General features: G+C 41.3%; 1 protein-coding gene across 1 annotated transcript in view; it reads right to left on the bottom strand.

The window, feature by feature from the left end:
- Positions 1-369: 369 nt before the first annotated feature.
- The window catches only part of serinc5 (serine incorporator 5), a 78,889-nt gene continuing 60,917 nt past the window's right edge, over positions 370-18,341 (bottom strand). Inside the window, exons 7-12 of the mRNA XM_068029451.1 lie at positions 16,321-16,416; positions 16,071-16,197; positions 14,049-14,118; positions 11,558-11,597; positions 5,789-5,936; positions 370-4,129 (exon numbers count right to left, since the gene is read on the bottom strand). Coding sequence (XP_067885552.1) covers positions 3,979-4,129; positions 5,789-5,936; positions 11,558-11,597; positions 14,049-14,118; positions 16,071-16,197; positions 16,321-16,416 — 632 coding nt within the window. The 3' untranslated portion in view covers positions 370-3,978. The remainder of the gene's footprint in view (positions 4,130-5,788; positions 5,937-11,557; positions 11,598-14,048; positions 14,119-16,070; positions 16,198-16,320; positions 16,417-18,341) is intronic.

Below are 18,341 nucleotides of genomic sequence, written 5' to 3'. Positions count from 1 at the left end.
AAGCATCTCCAAATTAGTGTAACATTTTGTAGATTTTAATCAAACATATTCAAAGCAATAGAGTTCAGAAAAAAAGAACTCCAATTTATTGAGTATTTTGATAAAAACAGAATGTGTGCTTGTAAGGTAGAATGTAAGTAAAGCAACATAACATTGGAAATTGTACAGAAGAAAAAATATTAACGCACAATCTTTACATGAAAACATTTAAGGTAGATCATTACATTGTGTAGTCAAGGATAACTGGTGAAAAACTTAAATTTAATTAGGACATTTAGTGAAATTTACTTAAGATATATAACCCATGGCTGAGAGAATCAATTCCACCCACCCCCCCACCCCCCACGACCCCCCCCCTCCCACCCCCACCCCAAACCCTATGGACAGTACATTTAAGTATCAGCAATTCAGAAACTGGATAAATAAAACTTCCACCTTAAATTAGCTTCGGCAATTTTAAGGAAGACTGATAACCTGACAATAAACAAGCCATATTAAAACAATGACAAGCACAAATAACAAAAAAGGTGCTACAACATAGTGATATCAAAAGATGACTATTGCAATAATAAGAAATACTCATGTTGAAAACAACCTTGAAGGCATTAACAAATCTTTTCCACAGCTTTAAAAAAATACCAGTTGTCCTCACAAAGCCTGCGCATGAAGATCCAGGATTTTTGTCTTTGACACAGGTGAAAGTTGGAGACAAACACAGGCACTGTTGCCTCAGACTAGGGTCCATGGTCCATGTGTAAAAAAAGTTATTTAAATCCCGGACACAGAGTGCCATCAATTCCATATGAAACAGTTGTAAAAATGAGGCATTTTGCAGAAAATCTGAGGCAAGGAGATATAGTCACAGGGAGAAGTAAAATCTTCTAACATATGAAACTTATAAGCCCCAATTGGACAGGCATGCTGTCATTAGCACCAGTATAGGAATAAAAAACTCACAGGAAATAAATTCTGCAACTGCTGCAAACTGCACACCATCAGCAATAACATTTATACAAAATGAGGGAGAAAAATACCAGTCAAAGGTGTACATTTAACTTGTGACTTGAAAATAATGGAGATACCAAAGTAATCTTACTTAGGCTGCACTTCAGCACTCCCAGTTTCTAAGCAATGCTTTTATAAGCTTTTGTCTTTCCAATTTCAGGTACCATAAAAAAAAATCTGGATTATAAAATTGTAACCATCTAATTGCCCATCTACCAAGAGTATTACAGTAGAATGCCTGTAAGTTGCAGTTTTGAACTAAACTCATTCACCCATAATTCACAGGAACAGAAATGTCCACAAAGGCATAACCTCTAAGCCAAATTTTACTGTCTGTAATCAATTATTTGTGAAATATACTGTTCGGCGTGCCTCAGAAGGTGAATTGAGTTAGTTCAGCTATTTTTGCTATCACTGCATGGAACAGTGTAGGAAGGCTGCAGTACGCAGAAACACTGCTTTGTTTTCAATGCTCTCACAAACAGTCCACATGCAGCAACAAAGCTGCAGCTCCTTTTAAAAAGCTGCAATACAGTTTTGAGTTCCAACATACATGAAGCTGAAAATTTTATTATTTAACTCAGAGTTTACTGGGTTAGCAGGGCATTTGAGTAGGTAAATGACACAATACTTGATTTTCCACGTACTTTAACAGCTGTATTCATCTTCATTTCAAGTTAACTTTGGCTGGAGCTGAGGAAACGGCTCCATAGAACATAGTTACCACCAGCCATTAATGCTACTGTTAAGCTGGAATGAGATTATTGAGGTAAGTAAAGCCATTCAGCTTTATTCTGGGGACATTTAACCCACAGCACTGAGGATGAAGAGCAAGATTCAGCCATCAACTACATGCTCAGTTTCCAGTTCTTCCCAGAGTCAGTATGAGACTGTATATTCCCCCTCCATTCAGATTGTGTAGGTTTCTGAGCAAAATGGATTCGAGGAAATATAGCTCTGTATTGTGCAGGTTCCTGTATGAAGTGGGTTTCAGAAAGTCCCAACTTCATGTACTATTCCACAAAATAAAATAGGCTTTCTTTCACCTCCTCAGACCAGACAACAAATGGCACAATTGCAACATGTTCTGACTTGTTCGCTTTTTATTGTAGTCTTTTACTTCAAAAGATTTAAAAAATAAAAATGTACTGAACAATTTCTGCCCTTCAACAAAACCTATTTTTCCTCACTATCAATTCTCCACCTAGGTTTAGAATTGATGGTCTCTCTGAATAATTACTGAAGCTTTTTGCCCCCATTTGACAGACTCTTTTCATTCAAAATGCATCGAGCACATTGCAACAATTAGAAAGGCAGTCAATGCCAATCTGGCTTAGTAATGCCATATGGGGTTTAAGCTGGGCAGCAGAGAGTCTTTATTTGGCCTGTTAGAGATCGATAAGTTTAACCACACAAAAAATTAGAATAGATTCTTATGCCATGTAACCACTTGGCTAAAATTAAAGGAAACATTTAGCTAAACTATGTCTACCATTTGGTAAAAGGCAGCATAAACTGATTTGTTCCAGTAGGTTAACTTAATTTACAACCACACATTTGATCGCGACCAGTTTTCTTGACCAACTGTGCTGCTGTAACACTAATTTACTTTGCTTTACAGCATGATGTAAATACATACTACAGATTTTTGCATCAAACACTATTTTAAAAACCTACAAGTTAAATAAATACACACTAATACCCGCATCAAAACACTCCATACAATCAACCCTTTTCTATTTCTTCATATATTAATATATCACAGGAGGTGCAACTCTGATTTAAACCAAGCACCTTTAAACCGTTCCACACATATCTTCCTTTCAGTTCATTCCTGTTGGCAGTTTGTGATACATAAAACCAGAATATTTTGGTCCTGAGTGTTGCACAAATATAACATTACCACATGGTTCTGATGCAACTGGATTCATATGGTGGCAAATTATTGTTGATCAACAAACAAAAAAATTAGCATGTGGGGTGTGTGGGTGGAGTGAGGTAGACAATTAAACTCAAATAGGGGAGTCACTTGCATTAAACTTAAATTGATTATTTGAATAACAATCCCACTTTCCCATATATATTCCAAGTAACTACACACCACAATTTGCATAAATCTTACTTCAGACTACTTTACATCTACCATATTTTAATGGAAAGATTTGATATTTAACATTTTTGTTTATTATTAAGCACTGAAACTGCCAGTTCTCTTTTTCGGTCTAGAAGTCCAGGAGAATCTCATCTCTATACATGCATTAGATGAGACAGACAAAATGAGCCATTCTTACTTGGATTAATAAACAGATGACAGTATCACTGTATATTGGGTCAGACACAAATTGGGGTCCAGTAGCAACTCGCTGGACTGCAATTTACCAGATCAACTGAGGCCTAATGACTAGTCGATAACCTTTAGGTTACATAGCATGTCAATGTACATAATATTTCTATTTATATATAATCTGGTACAGTGATGAATATGTGGCATGATATTGAAATTCTTGTCTAACCTTGCTAAATTCAAATCGCTTATTTTCCGAATGCAGCCTTAATGTAAACCAGCAACTCAACATTATTCCTGTGAACTTCCAGACTTCTATTTCCAAATGATGTTTCTAAGCCACCCAACCCTCCCCTCACATCCCCCACACGCTCATCCCGCCACTTGAACTACTGGACCAACCAACAGTATTGTGTTTCCCAATCAAACTCAGAGTTACTGATGAGGGTATCTAACCCCATTCAACTTTGAAATACTATCTCTATAGAAACTCGTAGAAACGGAATTTAACATATAAAAGATTGATGACAAAGGCCATAATAATATTAAAAAATGCCCATAGCTAGAGTACAATACAATTAGATGGGTCAACCTGTTGCAATAGGCAACAGGGCAGGTATTTAACATGGCAAGTTAAGATGGATGAGGGATGTGGGAAACTGGAGTTCTGAAGAAGGTAAAAAAAAAAATTACACTGAAAATTCACGGTTTGGACAACACATGGGAGCAATAAGGGTCCATAAAAACAGCAAGACACATAGCCAACAGGAAGCCATCTTAATCCAGAGTGTGGATTCATCCCGAGGCACAAATAAATTTTCTAAATTAATGTTGTCATACCTGTGAAGAGAGAAATACAGTTGAATTTTAAAAACAAGACCAACCTTGAGGAATACTAGAGAGAAAATAAATTTGCTATTAATTGCTTTTGTCCATTAGGCAAAATTAAACTCTCAGAACATTTCCTTTCTTCCAATACAGTAGAAACCACTGAAATTGAAAACTGGTTCATTAGCACTCATTATTTCAAATTTAACCAGCATTCCATTAGATCATTCAGCTACTGTTTATCAATTCATTTTATGCTGCATAAGCCTGTTGATATAAGTTGATATCAAATCTTACAAACCATGTCCAAAACTGAACACCAATTTCTCTAGCAGGCCCCAAATTCATGCATTATAGAATTATATAACTTAGCCGTGAAGGAGAAGCTTTCCATAAAGACTTTGGCTGATTTCACACTAGCTCAATAATCACAACTCCAGTTGCAAGCAGCATAGTGATGCTGTGTATGCTGTAGCATGAAGACCTGCAATTCAATCTCCGCTGGTCAATAGGACAACACTAACCAGGTGGATGAAAGAGCAGGTTGCCACATACATATCTCTAGTAGCAACTGGTTATGCATTGACTTTGGCAAAGCCTGGAATTGGGTCATGTCCTGCCACAGTATGGCACAGGTATGATGGGAAAAATGGTCTTCTGCTGTGCGGTAAAAAATCTACAGTGCACCCAGCAAGATCCCAGGGCAAATAAAGTAAACAAAAAGGATGCACATACATTATCTCTCATTTTAATTAAATTTGTAACTGTTGTCTATTTTGTAGCAGATTCTTTCTTCCTTTCTGGCTTAAGTATTTAAGTCTTTGTTTTTCTAATTTTTAAACTGATTAATAAGAAGGAAAAATCTGCAGGGCTTTGGGAAAGAGCACTGGAACTAATTGGTGGCTGAGACAGCCAACACAGGCACATTGGCCCGAATGGTCTCCCTCTGTGCTGTATGATTCTGTGTTTTTTTATTCACCCATCATATGATCCTAAATTTCTCTCTCCAATTTCCATTTTCCCCTCAAATAACATTCTACTAAAAACACAGTGTGATGGACATATTAAATTGCTAATATACTGGACAAATAACAATCCAGAAAATATAAATTCCTATCCCGCCTCATGGCGCAATGCATCCCAAGTCTAATGAACAGATATAACTTTGGGTGCGTGATCCGCGATTCTTCATCACAGCTCAAGCCCAGACTTGAACAAAAAATGAAAATTCATGCAGAGACCTCAGGGTTCCTTTTCTTGGCTGACTACCAATTTTGTAGCAAGAATAAACAACATGCAAACAGAGTGCTCCCAGGCTCCAATACATTTAGATTCATAATATAGTTAGATCAAATATTTTTATTGCTCAGCTATTTCTCTTCTAGCTATATAAATAGGAGTGGTTATTGTGATTGACAGATTTATTTAGACACTCAAATGTTCTTTTTTAAAGCTCTTATTAGTGAAAAAAGCCCAGGGAATCAATGTTGCATGTATGTATAGTCATTGCGTTTCCTACATTATAACAGTGGCTACATTTCAAAAGTACTTCATTGCATGTAAAGCGTTTTGAGACGTTCTGTGGCCGTGAAAAGTGCTATATTAATACAAGTCTTTCTTTTTTTTTTAATATTAGCTTATAAGGCTAGAAATTTCCTGCAGTTTACTTACTGAAACCAGTTTGTTAAGATCATCATCACATACAGGGAGCCAAGAAAAAAGACAAAGTGGAAGAAGGAGTAACTGTACACGACGCCATTGTTTTCATTGTGGATCACCTTCTGGATTCCTTTCTCAGCTCCATCTACTTTATAGTTACCTGGTGCATGGAGGTAAACAGGTCAGTGTATGAAACCGCAGAGTTATCAAATTTACTAAATAGAGCAAATGACAGGATGTGAGATGCAGACGGATATGGATGTCCTAGTGCATGAATCACAAAAGGTTAGTATGCAAGGGCAGCACAGTGGTTAGCACCACAGCCTCACAGCTCCAGCGACCTGGGTTCGATTCTGGGTACTGCCTGTGCAGAGTTTGCAAGTTCTCCCTGTGACTGCGTGGGTTCCCACCGGGTCCTCCCATTTCCTCCCACAGCCAAAGACTTGCAGGTTGATAGGTAAATTGGCCATTGTAAATTGCCCCTAGTGTAGGTAGGTGGTGGGAATGTAGTAGGGAATATGGGATTAATGTAGGATTTGTATAAATGGGTAGTTGTTGGTCAGCACAGACTCGGTGGGCCGAGATTCAGTGCTGTATCTCTCTATGACTCTCAGGTACAGCAAGTAATTAGGAAAGCTAATAGAATGTTATCGTTTATTGCGAGGGGAATTGAATACAAAAGTAGGGAGGTTTGCTTCAGTTATACAGGGCATTGGCGAGACCACATCGGGAGTACTGTGTACAGTATTGATCTCCTTATTTAAGAAAGGATGTAAATGCATTGGAAACAGTTCAGAGAAGGTTTACTAGACTCATAACTGCAATGGACGGGCTGTCTTATGAGGAAAGTTCGGACAGGCTAGGCTTGTATCCACTGGAGTTTAGAAGAGTAAGAGGCGACTTGATTGAAACATATAAGATCCTGAGGGGTCGTGACAGGGTGGATGTAGAAAGGATGTTTCCTCTTGTGGGAGAATCTAGAACAAGGGGTCACTGTTTAAAAATAAGGGGTCGCCCATTTAAAACAGAGATGAGGAGAAACTTTTTTCTCCCAGAAGGTCGTGAGTCTTTGGAATTCTCTTTCTCAAAAGGTGGTGGAAGCAGAGTCTTTAAATATTTTTAAACCGAGGTAGATAGATTCTTGATAAGCAAAGGGGTGAAAGGTTATCAGGGGTAGGTGAGAATGTGGAATTGAGGATACAATCAGATCAACCATGATCTTGTTGAATGGCGGAGCAGGCTCGAGGGGCCGAGTGGCCTACTCCTGCTCCTAAATCATATGCTCATATGACAAGAGTTTGACCATCATATATGTTAATATATATTTATAGTCAATCCACAAGCCAGATATTCATTTTGTCCACAAAAGAAAGGACATAAATGTGCAATACAAGCTCCTGTCAACTAACAACTTAAAGTTATGGGGCAGCACAGTGGTTAGCACTGCAGCCTCACAGCTTCAGCGACCCGGGTTCAATTCTGGGTACTGCCTGTGTGGAGTTTGCAAGTTCTCCCTGTGACCGTGTGGGTTTTCGCCAGGTGCTCCAGTTTCCTCCCACAGCCAAAGACTTGCAGGTTAATAGGTAAATTGGCCATTATAAATTTCCCCTAGTATAGGTAGGCGGTAGGGGAATTGAGGGAAGGTGGGGATGTGGTAGGAATATGGGATTAATGTAGGATTAGTATAGATGGGTGGTTCATGGTCGGCACAGACTCGGTGGGCCGAAAGGCCTGTTTCAGTGCTGTATCTCTAAATAAATATATGATGCAGCAAAAAAAAAAAGACAAGATGGATTCCTGGATGCAATCTTCCTCTCACCTGAGTTGCAGGTGGCAGCCAGCATTGCTATGGAGGAAGTGCCAGGTGGAGGTCAGGCACTTCCTCACCTTGCGGTGAGGGGCTGGAGAGAGAAATGGAATTAAAAACTGAGGTGAAAATTATCACTAGGCCATTATCCAATGCTACCTCTTGATTAGCTCAAAAATATCTTTGATAAAGTCCTGGGAGTGGCTCAACCTTCCACATGGATAAGTTAGTAAATGGCCCAGAGTCACGAGTATTAGGGGGGAAAGGAGTTTAAAAGGACACACACAATTTTTTTCTTTATAATAAATAAATTTGAAAAATTACAGAGAAAGCAGTCATGTCAGTCTAATAGATTCCTTTCAGGTTTTATATATTGTGTGTTTATTTCTGCTGTTGCTTGCTCAATGTGGAAGAAATTAAAGGCCTGCTACCCGACCCGAACCAGACAAGACCCGACGACATGTGTCGGGTTCGGGTCGGGTCAGGTCGGGTCGGACCGCTCTTCCAGGTCCGGCCTGGACACACGCAGTAGGAATTGCAGGCAAGTGCTTAAAGGGAAAAAAAAAAACTTAAGTAAGCTGCGAGTCCGGGACGTTAAGCAGGGAATCTCTGAGTCTGAGCAGTGAGCGTCTCTATGATGTCATCATCTCATGCTGCAGCTTCCTGAAGACTGGGAATCGGAAGGTGAGTAAAGGAAACATTGCGGTGGTTGGGTCAGGCTCAGGTCGGGGCAGGGCGGGTTGGGCTTGGGTCCCATGTGGTTCCATCGGGTTCGGGTCGGGTTTTTTTTGTGACTTGAGCTGGGCCTTTAGAAGAAACCCCAAGATAGTTGAGAAAACACAGAAGTGATAAATGACCAGTTTTAAAAGGAAAACAGCAGCTAAAAATTGTACAGTTTGTGGTCTCTACTGTGAATGGACACAGAAATACAAATAGGTTTCCTCCTGAAAAAACTATAATCAAAAGCAAAAAAAAAGGCCTTCAATTTGAATGCTATTGCATGTTATGTAGAGAAGCCTGATGTGTCACACCTAGACTTTACACTTGATAAGTATCACAGTGCTGTCTCTGACCACAGATAATGGGACAGAATACTTCTTCATCATAGTATCCTTTTGGTATGACTTCAGATTTTTCTAACATGAAAAATCTAATCTTTAGCAACATCCCCTCCTTGCCCCCTCAACACCCATAAAATTGGTATTGTTTTGTGATTTAAACTTCCCCAACATTAATTGGGATAGTCATCATGTTAAGGGCTTAGATGGAGTGGAGTTCTTAAAATGTATACAGGAGAACTTTTTAGCTCAATATGTAGAGGATCCAACAAGGGAGGGTGCAGTGCTGGACCTAATTCTGGGGAATGAAGCCGGACAGGTGGTTGATGTGTTGGTGGGGGTGCATTTTGGTGATAGCGACCACAACATGGTACAATTTAAGCTTGTTATGAAGAAAGAAATAGACAAGTTGCAAAAAAAGGTTTTGGATTGGGGGAGAGCGAATTTTAGTGAAATAAGGCAGGATCTGGCCAAGGTAGACTGGAAAGAGTTACTTGCCGGGAAATCTACAGAAGAGCAGTGGGGAGCATTCAAAAAGGAAATGGGGAGGGTACCGGCCCAACATTTTCCCTCTCGGGTAACAGGTAGGAGCAACAAGTCCAGAGAACCATGGATGACCAGAAACATTCAGGGTACGATGAGAAGGAAAAGAGAGGCTTTTAGCAAATACAAGGAAAGCAAATCAATGGAAGCATTAGTGGAGTACAGAAAGTGTAGGATGGAGCTTAAGAAAGCAATTAGGAGAACAAAGAGGGGATATGAGAAAGCTGTGGCTGGTAAAAGTAGGGAAAATCTCAAGATATTCTATAAGTATATCAATGGGAAGAGGATAACCAGGGAAAGAGTAGGACCCATTAGGGACCAAGGGGGAAATTTGTGGGTGGAGCCAGAGGGTGTTGAACGAATACTTCACATCTGTCTTCACCCAAGAGAATGAGGATGTAGATCTGGAACTTAGAGAGAGAGACTGTGAGGTTCTTGAGCAAATTGTCATAGGGAGTGACAAGGTATTGGAGGTTTTGGAAGGCTTAAAAGTGGACAAATCTCCAGGTCCAGACGATTTGTGTCCCAGGATGCTGTGGGAGCCGAGGGTGGAGATTGCAGGGGTTCTGACCCTAATTTTTAATTCCTCTCTGGCCACGGGGGAGATGCCAGAGGACTGGAGAACAGCTAATGTGGTCCCACTATTTAAGAAAGGCTGTAGAGATAAGCCAGGGAACTACAGACCAGTGAGTGTCACGTTAGTGGTAGGGAAACTACTGGAGAAAATTCTGAAGGAGAGAATCTATCTTCACTTGGAGAGGCAAAATTTGATTAGGAATAGTCAGCATGGGTTTGTCAGAGGGAGGTCATGCCTAACAAATTTGATTGAATTTTTTGAGCATGTGACCAGGTGTGTAGATGAGGGTAGTGCAGTTGATGTAGTTTACATGGATTTCAGCAAAGCCTTTGACAAGGTCCCACATGGGAGACTTATCAAGAAAGCAAATGCACATGGGATACAAGGTAACTCGATAAGGTGGATTCAAAATTGGCTTAGCTGTAGGAGACAGAGAGTGATGACAGACGGCTGTTTTAGTGACTGGAAGCCAGTGTCCAGTGGCCTGCCACAGGGATCTGTGCTGGGTCCCCTATTGTTGGTAATTTATATAAACGATATAGATGACTATGTGGGGGGTAGGATCAGTAAGTTCGCGGATGACACAAAGATTGGCCGAGTGGTTAACAGTGAGGTGGAGTGTCTTAGGTTACAGGAAGTTATAGACGGGATGGTCAAATGGGCAGAAAAGTGGCAGATGGAATTTAACGCTGAAAAGTGTGAGGTGATACACTTTGGAAGGAGTAATGTGACACGGAAGTATTTAATGAATGGCCTGACACTGGGAAGTTCCGAGGAACAAAAGGACCTTGGCGTGTTTGTCCATAGATCTCTGAAGGCAAAAGGGCAGGTTAATAGGGTGGTGAAAAAGGCATATGGGACACTTGCCTTTATCAACCGAGGTATAGATTACAAAAGCAGGGAGGTCATGTTGGAGTTGCACAGAACTTTGCTAAGGCCACAGCTGGAGTACTGTGTGCAATTCTGGTCGCCACATTATAGGAAGGATGTGATTGCATTGGAGGGGGTGCAGAGGCGAATTACCAGGATGGTGCCTGGGATGGAACATTTAAGCTGTGAAGAGAGGTTGGATAGGCTTGGGTTGTTTTCGCTGGAGCAGAGAAGACTGAGGGGTGACCTGATCGAGGTGTACAAGATTATGAGAGGCATGGACAGGGTGGATAGGGAGCAGCTGTTCCCCTTAGTTGAAGGGTCAGTTACGAGGGGACACAAGTTTAAGGTGAGGGGTGGGAGGTTTAAGGGGGATTTGAGGAAGAACTTTTTTACCCAGAGGATGGTGACGGTCTGGAATGCACTGCCTGGGAGGGTGGTAGAGGCGGGTTGCCTCACATCCTTTAAAAAGTACCTGGCTGAGCACTTGGCACGTCATAACATTCAAGGCTATGGGCCAAGTGCTGGCAAATGGGATTAGGTAGACAGGTCAGGTGTCTTTAATGCATCGGTGCAGACTCGATGGGCCGAAGGGCCTCTTCTACACTGTATTATTCTGTGATCCACTGACTTCAATAGAACTGAAAGTCAGGCTTAAATAAAAGCAAAATACTGTAGATACTGGACATCTGAAATAAAAACAAAAAGTGCTGGTCACTGACCTGAAAAGTTAACTCTGCTTCTCTCTCCACAGATGCTGCCAGACATGCTGAGCATTTCCAGCACTTTCTGTTTTTATTATGAAAGTCAGGCTTCTTGTATAAGGGGCGACCGATGAGATTCTGCCTGTGTGTCCCTGGCCCACATCCAATTTCACCCACAGTTTATTTGTTTCCAAACCCTACTAGCAGAGGACTGGTTCTTACCTTCTTCATCTGGTGTAAAGCAGAAGCAGCAGCGAGCTTGCTGTAACATAAATGAAGAGTTATTTTAAAACATTGCTACTAAACCAAACTAGATCTTGGGCACAACTGTTCTAACACAACGTTAAAACCAGACTGACTGAACAATACTGGGCCAGCCTTTTCCTTTCCAGAGCACATGTGGAAATAGGAATGCAAATGACAGCCTTACTGTGGTGGCACAGTGGTGCAGTGGTTAGCACTGCAGCCTCACAGCTCCAACGACCCGGGTTCAATTCTGGGTACTGCCTGTGTGGAGTTTGCAAGTTCTCCCTGTGTCTGCGTGGGTTTCCTCTGGGTGCTCCGGTTTCCTCCCACATGCCAAAAGACTTGCAGGTTGGTAGGTAAATTGGCAATTATAAATTGCCCCTAGTATAGGTAGGTGGTAGGGAAATATAGGGACAGGTGGGGATGTGGTAGGAATATGGGATTAGTGTAGGATTAGAATGGATGGGTGGTTGATGGTCGGCACAGACTCGGTGGGCTGAAGGGCCTGTTTCAGTGCTGTATCTCTAAACTAAACTAAACTACTTTAGCTTTCAATTTTTATTTTATGCAATATATATATATATATATATATATAAAGTAGTCAGTCTTCCTTATTTTGAAATGCCCATCATTTATCCTCCTGTTCAGGTCTGTTGGAGATCTGCACAATTTCACAGAAAGTCGAGAAGCTCAGGACTCAGTTACAATAACCACTAAGAAAAGCATTTAAGTTTCTATATGGACACCGTACAGCACCCCTACCATCCCTGCAAGACATCGCCATCCTCCCTGTCCTTAATGCTGCCATTTTAGACTGGGACAGTGAGAGAGAACACCTTGCTGCTTAGGGGCAAACACAAGTAAACCCACCATCCTCCAGTACCACAGCACAGTGCAACTGACTCTTTATAATAATTTCTGTGTTCTTTGAGTATATTGTGGGAGCACCTTCACCACATGGACTGCAACAGATCAAAAAGGCCCATCACCACTTTCTCGAGAGCAACTAAGGATGTTCAATAAAGGCCAGCCTTTATATAGGTAACTGAAAATCAGAACCAACGATAGGGAGCTCAACTGCCAGACTGCAACCATATCCAAAATGATGACAGTGATGATAATTATACATAATGCATTTAAAAAGCTTAGGAAACACTTTATTCAAACTTACTTTCAAGTGATATCAATGCCAGGATTTTTATTTCATTAACGAAAGCACTTTGCAAACCACATTGTGGGTAGATTGGCTCTCAAGTATGCAAACTGCGGGTATAAGTATGCAGATGCTCTGAGCACTTGGCCACGGTATGAGACCACTGTTGCATTCTACCAGGCTGTTACAAACTTACACCAGTTCAGTCAATTTGAGTGTTTGTATAGACTGGAATTTTGTACTCACACACTATGCATACATATATAATTAAACACACTCCACCCAGCAAACCCTCAATAGAAATATTTTGCTGGGACCAAACCAACAAATTCCATTAAAATAGCATCCAACAATTTTTTTACACAGCTGAAACAGCAACATTAGATTGTAGCCCTAAACGTTGCATGGAATGTTTCTTTGGAAATAGAACCTTTACTGCAGAGGGAGGGAATATCAGGTTTAAAAATCAAGACATATTCCAGGATTCACAATACCTTTAGAGTCAGAGAGATACAGCACCGAAACAGGCCCTTTGGCCCAACGAGTCCGCGCCGACCATCAACCACTCATTTATACTAATTCTACATTAATCCCATTTTCCCTCTCACATTCCCACCTTCCCTCACTCGGGGCAATTTTTACAATGGCCAATTTACCTATCAACCCACAAGTCTTTGGCATGTGGGAGGAAACTGGTGCACCCAGAGGAAACCCACACGGTCACAGGGAGAACTTGCAAACTCCACACAGGCTGTACCCAGAACCGAACTCGGGTATGTGGAATAACTCAGTCTTGAACCCATTCATTTTCAATGATGTGCAAATGGCAGCAAATTAAATGAAATCCCTGCTGGGCCCACTTTCTAAAAGTGGATTTAAAGTTGGAAAAATCCCTTCCCAAAAACAAGTCAAGGCAGATTTTTAACAAAGTAAATAAAATTACTAGCTACTGATTTATTTTTATTCAGACAGCCCTCAGTCAGCTTATGGTTATAGTTTCAGTAAAGAGAAAGGTACATTTGAATGCATCAAGATCATTTTGTAAAATATTTCAACACAAACCAACAAAATCTTCCACTGGTTAAAACCCTGCAAAAATCCAAGAGGGTGATATATGTTTCTTTAACTGATAAATTTCCCCCCCAGGGCACCTTGCACAAACATGCCACTCAAGACAGTGTGCACACTGGACAAACGTCAATGAATCAGCATTGGATCATGGTGAGAATCAGCAGCACAACAACTCAAAATCAGTCTTAGGTCCAGACATAGGCTACAGTTAGTTCCACTTTGGCAAATCAGATATATACTCACAATTGGTTCAGAAATTGGAATTCTGTTCACTCCCAGGGTTACTGAGCTGGAACGTGTTGTGGAGCTTAGACTAAAAACAGGAACAAAAAAAACATTTTATATGAGATTGGAGTCTATTGAAGGCCCCTTGTGGGTATTCCACTTGGGAAACCATTTATCATAAAATGGCAACACACCTAAAGTATACCCCACATCTCCACTCCCATAGTTTTGCAGGTTGTAGCAACATTAATAAACTAGCATAGAGTTCAAGGGCAGGATTTTCCCTATGGGCTTCAATAGCCTTAGGCTTAAATGGGTGTCAGAGCTGGCACTTGTGGGGAACAGAGACTGAATTGACCAATTAATGGCTAGAAGATAGGCTTGCCATCTATTTAAAGACGGTGGGTGGGCTCTAGAAGCTGGAGGGCCAATGGGAGGTACTCCAGCTTGGAAACATTAGCAGGATGCCATGCAGGTGAGTGAGGGAGAGGGCACCCCAAGATGGAGGTGCACTTTCTCCCAGCTTTTTAAAACCTAGAATAAAAAAAAGGCCTTTGCAGCTGGGCCACCATTGTGAAGGGGGAACCCCTCCACAGCACAGTTGCAGCTGAACACAGACAGGTAGGAAGGACATCTAGGCCTGCCTGCAGTGCTGCTGGTCTCCTGCCAGGAGGCTGCCTCTAGGCACTGCATTGTCTTTCGCTACCTGCAGGGACCTGGAGGCGGACTGGAAAATCCCAGTTGGCCTCTGACAATAGGCGTTAATAGGCCTTTAACTGGCTTGATTGCAAGCTGTGGGTAGTTGGTCAGGTATCACTGCTGCCCCATCTCCCCAGCCCCAATCCCTCCTCTGGGAAAATGGCCCTGGGGCAGGATGGAGCCGGGGAACTGGCACGCTAGCCGGCAGCACAAAATTCCCCGCCCAACCGCCTCCGTGCCCTCCCCCATTGGGATCTAAAAATCAAGCCCCAACTGTTTCCCCAAGCCTTGCGCAAGTATTTTTTAAAGTTGCATCATTAAGCATATAATCCACTTGCTCCAGCAGCCTGCTGTCCATCTGATATCGCCTCTTCTAACACCCGACATCTGGCTCCCCAGTCATTTTGTTTCCGCTTGCCCTTTAGTCCATGAATGTATTTTTAGAGCAGTCTTTGACAGCCCACTTCAGCTCATAATTAACAGCCTGAAAACTGGCCGGGATTTGGCCCAACTCCACTCTGCTTTTAAGCAGGCCGCTTATTAATAATCTGACAGAGATAATTTGAAGTAAAGGGCCTCTCTTCCATACCCTTCACCAGTACAGCTTTGATTGAGCATCAGTAAACACCAACAGCGACATTTTCCCGTGATGGCAGATTCTGTCACATGCCACTGCACAGGACGTTACAAAAAAATGCCAGGTTGCAGTTTACAATTTTAAAAAAATAGCTGAAACCATCCAAAATGTTTAAATAGTTACTTTCAGGCTTACAGTGTGCATTGCAACCTCAATTTTTTAATTTTTATTTCAATTTAACACAAAATGTTTTTTAAAATCTGGAGAAAAAGAATGAGTCAGGTCTCCAAATGATAGAACTTTGATGTTTAAAACACAGCTTTCAGTGATTCTGGCATCACTTAGCATCTTAATTTACCCTCCATATCTGGAAGTGTTCTCTTCACTCAACAGCCTGTTAAGTTCCTTCCAAATGACCCGAAATGGGCTGCACAATGGAAAACTATGGCAACTTCCAAATTAAATAGCAACATCTGAATCAATGTCTAATATGGTGAATGAGAACATGTCTTTGCCCACATTTATTTTATGTGCATACAAGCTTTCAGTGCGTTGCCTCTTTTCCAGCAACTGGAATTGCAAGATTAGAATGTGCTAGAAGCAAGTTTGCAGTCAATGGAGCTGCCAATTTTACTGGCAGCATTTTCTCACTCTGTTGTGATGATTATGTTTAAGATCAGTGCCAATCTAAAAGTCCCAGTCCTGTAACCACATCCAGATATTGGCTTATCTGTCTTGAAGAGCAAAGCAAGAGTCTGACATACCAGGCGTACAGCACACAGCCATACATGATAATGGCTCCCAGCACAGAAACAAGCTTGTCATCTGTTTGAAGACCTTTGTCCAAAATCTGAGGAATGCATATTGTTGTATTCACTCCATTCTTCATAACTGAATAGAATTAAAAACAAGTGAGTTCCACTAATACTTTAGAGAACAATTTAAAACAAACTAAAATAAATAAAGCATTACAAAATAGCATATTTTTTATTTTTCATCAAAATATGTACGTACCATATTCTGGAGGTGTATTGGCCAGTGCAGAGAAAGTAAGATACATCACATAACAGCTGATTACTCCAGACTGCAGGAGACCCGAGTTAGGCTGATCTAAAACAGACGCAAATAGACAATCCTTTAAAAGAATTGTGCAAGACAAATAGCTAATCTGTGAAGTACAGACAACAAGGAAATAATATCTTCTTTTTCATTAAATAAAACAGAATCCTACATAGAAGCGTTTTCCTTTGCGATCTGCTTAAGGCTACAATGGAGCTTGGGGGTTGTATATAAATTCATGATCTTATTAATTAACTCAGGTTATCAATGTTAGCAGATCTACCAATGAGGCAGCAGTGCTAATCAACAGTCTTGCCCAGAAAACTTAAATGGGCCAAACCAATTAGCAAAAAAAATGTCAGCATCAATAGGTCTGAGCTGCTCTGGAGGTCAGAATGCCAATGCTCAAGGGCCACATTTGTCTCATGGATATGGTTTGAATGCCCCTATCATTGAGATACACAACACAATCAAAAAATCCACAACCTCTACCCAGCCCTAATTTCACCCAGACATCTAATTAGATAACTTGCCTAAAATGCAGTATGTGTGGAGGAACTTGGTTGTCCAAACACTCTGCGTACCTCTTTTACTAAGCCGTGATATCAACTGGCTGAAACGTGCAACGAGATAGCAAGCTTTGCTGTTTCCTGATTTTAATTAATGATTACACAGAAAGCTCATATTAAAGCATCTGGAAAAACTACTTCACACAGTGAGACGAAATATACCGAGAAATAGATCAAGAACCAAAAGCGAAGAAGTATTTTAAAGGGAGAATGCATCGTATACAAATGTATGACTTTAAGCAAAAGGGCCAGGAGTTTCCGCTCGGTTGAGCTGGCGGCATTGGCACAAAAAGAATTTTAAATGAAAATTAGATTCAGTGCAAACTGAGTTACCGCAACCTTTTGCTCTAGTTTTAAAAATATCCTGCTAGAACCAGCCCCATCCACAAAATAGGCCACGCCTCCAGGATGAATTAATCACCACCGGGAGTTTCCGCTCATTGTGGCTGTTGGAGGCCTTTGAGGAGGCTATAAAACTACGCTGGTTCTTTAAGGCGCAAAGACACTAACAGGAATATTTTAAAAGCTTTACAATATAATCCTAAAAACATTGCGAAGAAACTGACTACTGTACCCCAATGTAACTGGGAAATGGTTCTGTACATTTTTTTTTAAAGTTACTTCCAGTCATTTAAAATTGGGTTACTCACAGGTGGTGGATCAATACTATGATTAAAAATGTTTATTTCATTGTGATAAACCTATTCATATTAATCAAACATTACCAAGTTACCGCTGACTCAGTAGTGTGTATAAGCTGGGGATGTTGGCCGCCTCGAAGGCTTCTGTGTTGGAGATATGGTCCTGCCACCTGATGCCGAATATTCCCCGGAGGCAGCAAAGATGGAATGAATTGAGACTTCGCTCTTGGCTGACATATGTTGTCCAGGCCTCGCTGCCACAGAGCAAGGTACTGAGGACACAGGCTTGATACACTTGGAATTTTGTGTTCCATGTCAGTGCGCCATTTTCCCACACTCTCTTGGCCAGTCTGGACATAGCAGTGGAAGCCTTTCCCATGCGCTTGTTGATTTATGCATCTAGAGACAGGTTACTGGTGATAGTTGAGCCTAGGTAGGCGAACTCTTGAACCACTTCCAGAGCGTGGTCGCCAATATTGATGGATGGAGCATTTCTGACGTCCTGCCCCATGATGTTTGTTTTCCTGAGGCTGATGGTTAGGGCAAATTCATTGCAGGCAGCCGCAAACCTGTCGATGAGACTCTGTAGACACTCTTCAGTGTGAGATGTTAAAGCAGCATCGTCAGCAAAGAGGAGTTCCCTGATGAGGACTTTCCATACTTTGGACTTCGCTCTTAGACGTATTTCCAACACAGAAGTCCTCGAGGCGGCCAACATCCCCAGCTTATACACATTACTGAGTCAGCAGCGCTTGAGATGGCTTGG

This window comes from Heterodontus francisci, chromosome 4 (assembly GCF_036365525.1).
Source record: "Heterodontus francisci isolate sHetFra1 chromosome 4, sHetFra1.hap1, whole genome shotgun sequence".
NCBI classification, from domain to species: domain Eukaryota; kingdom Metazoa; phylum Chordata; class Chondrichthyes; order Heterodontiformes; family Heterodontidae; genus Heterodontus; species Heterodontus francisci.
The sequence above is the reverse complement of the archived record's forward strand: the minus strand, read 5'-3'. Positions and strand labels throughout refer to the sequence as shown.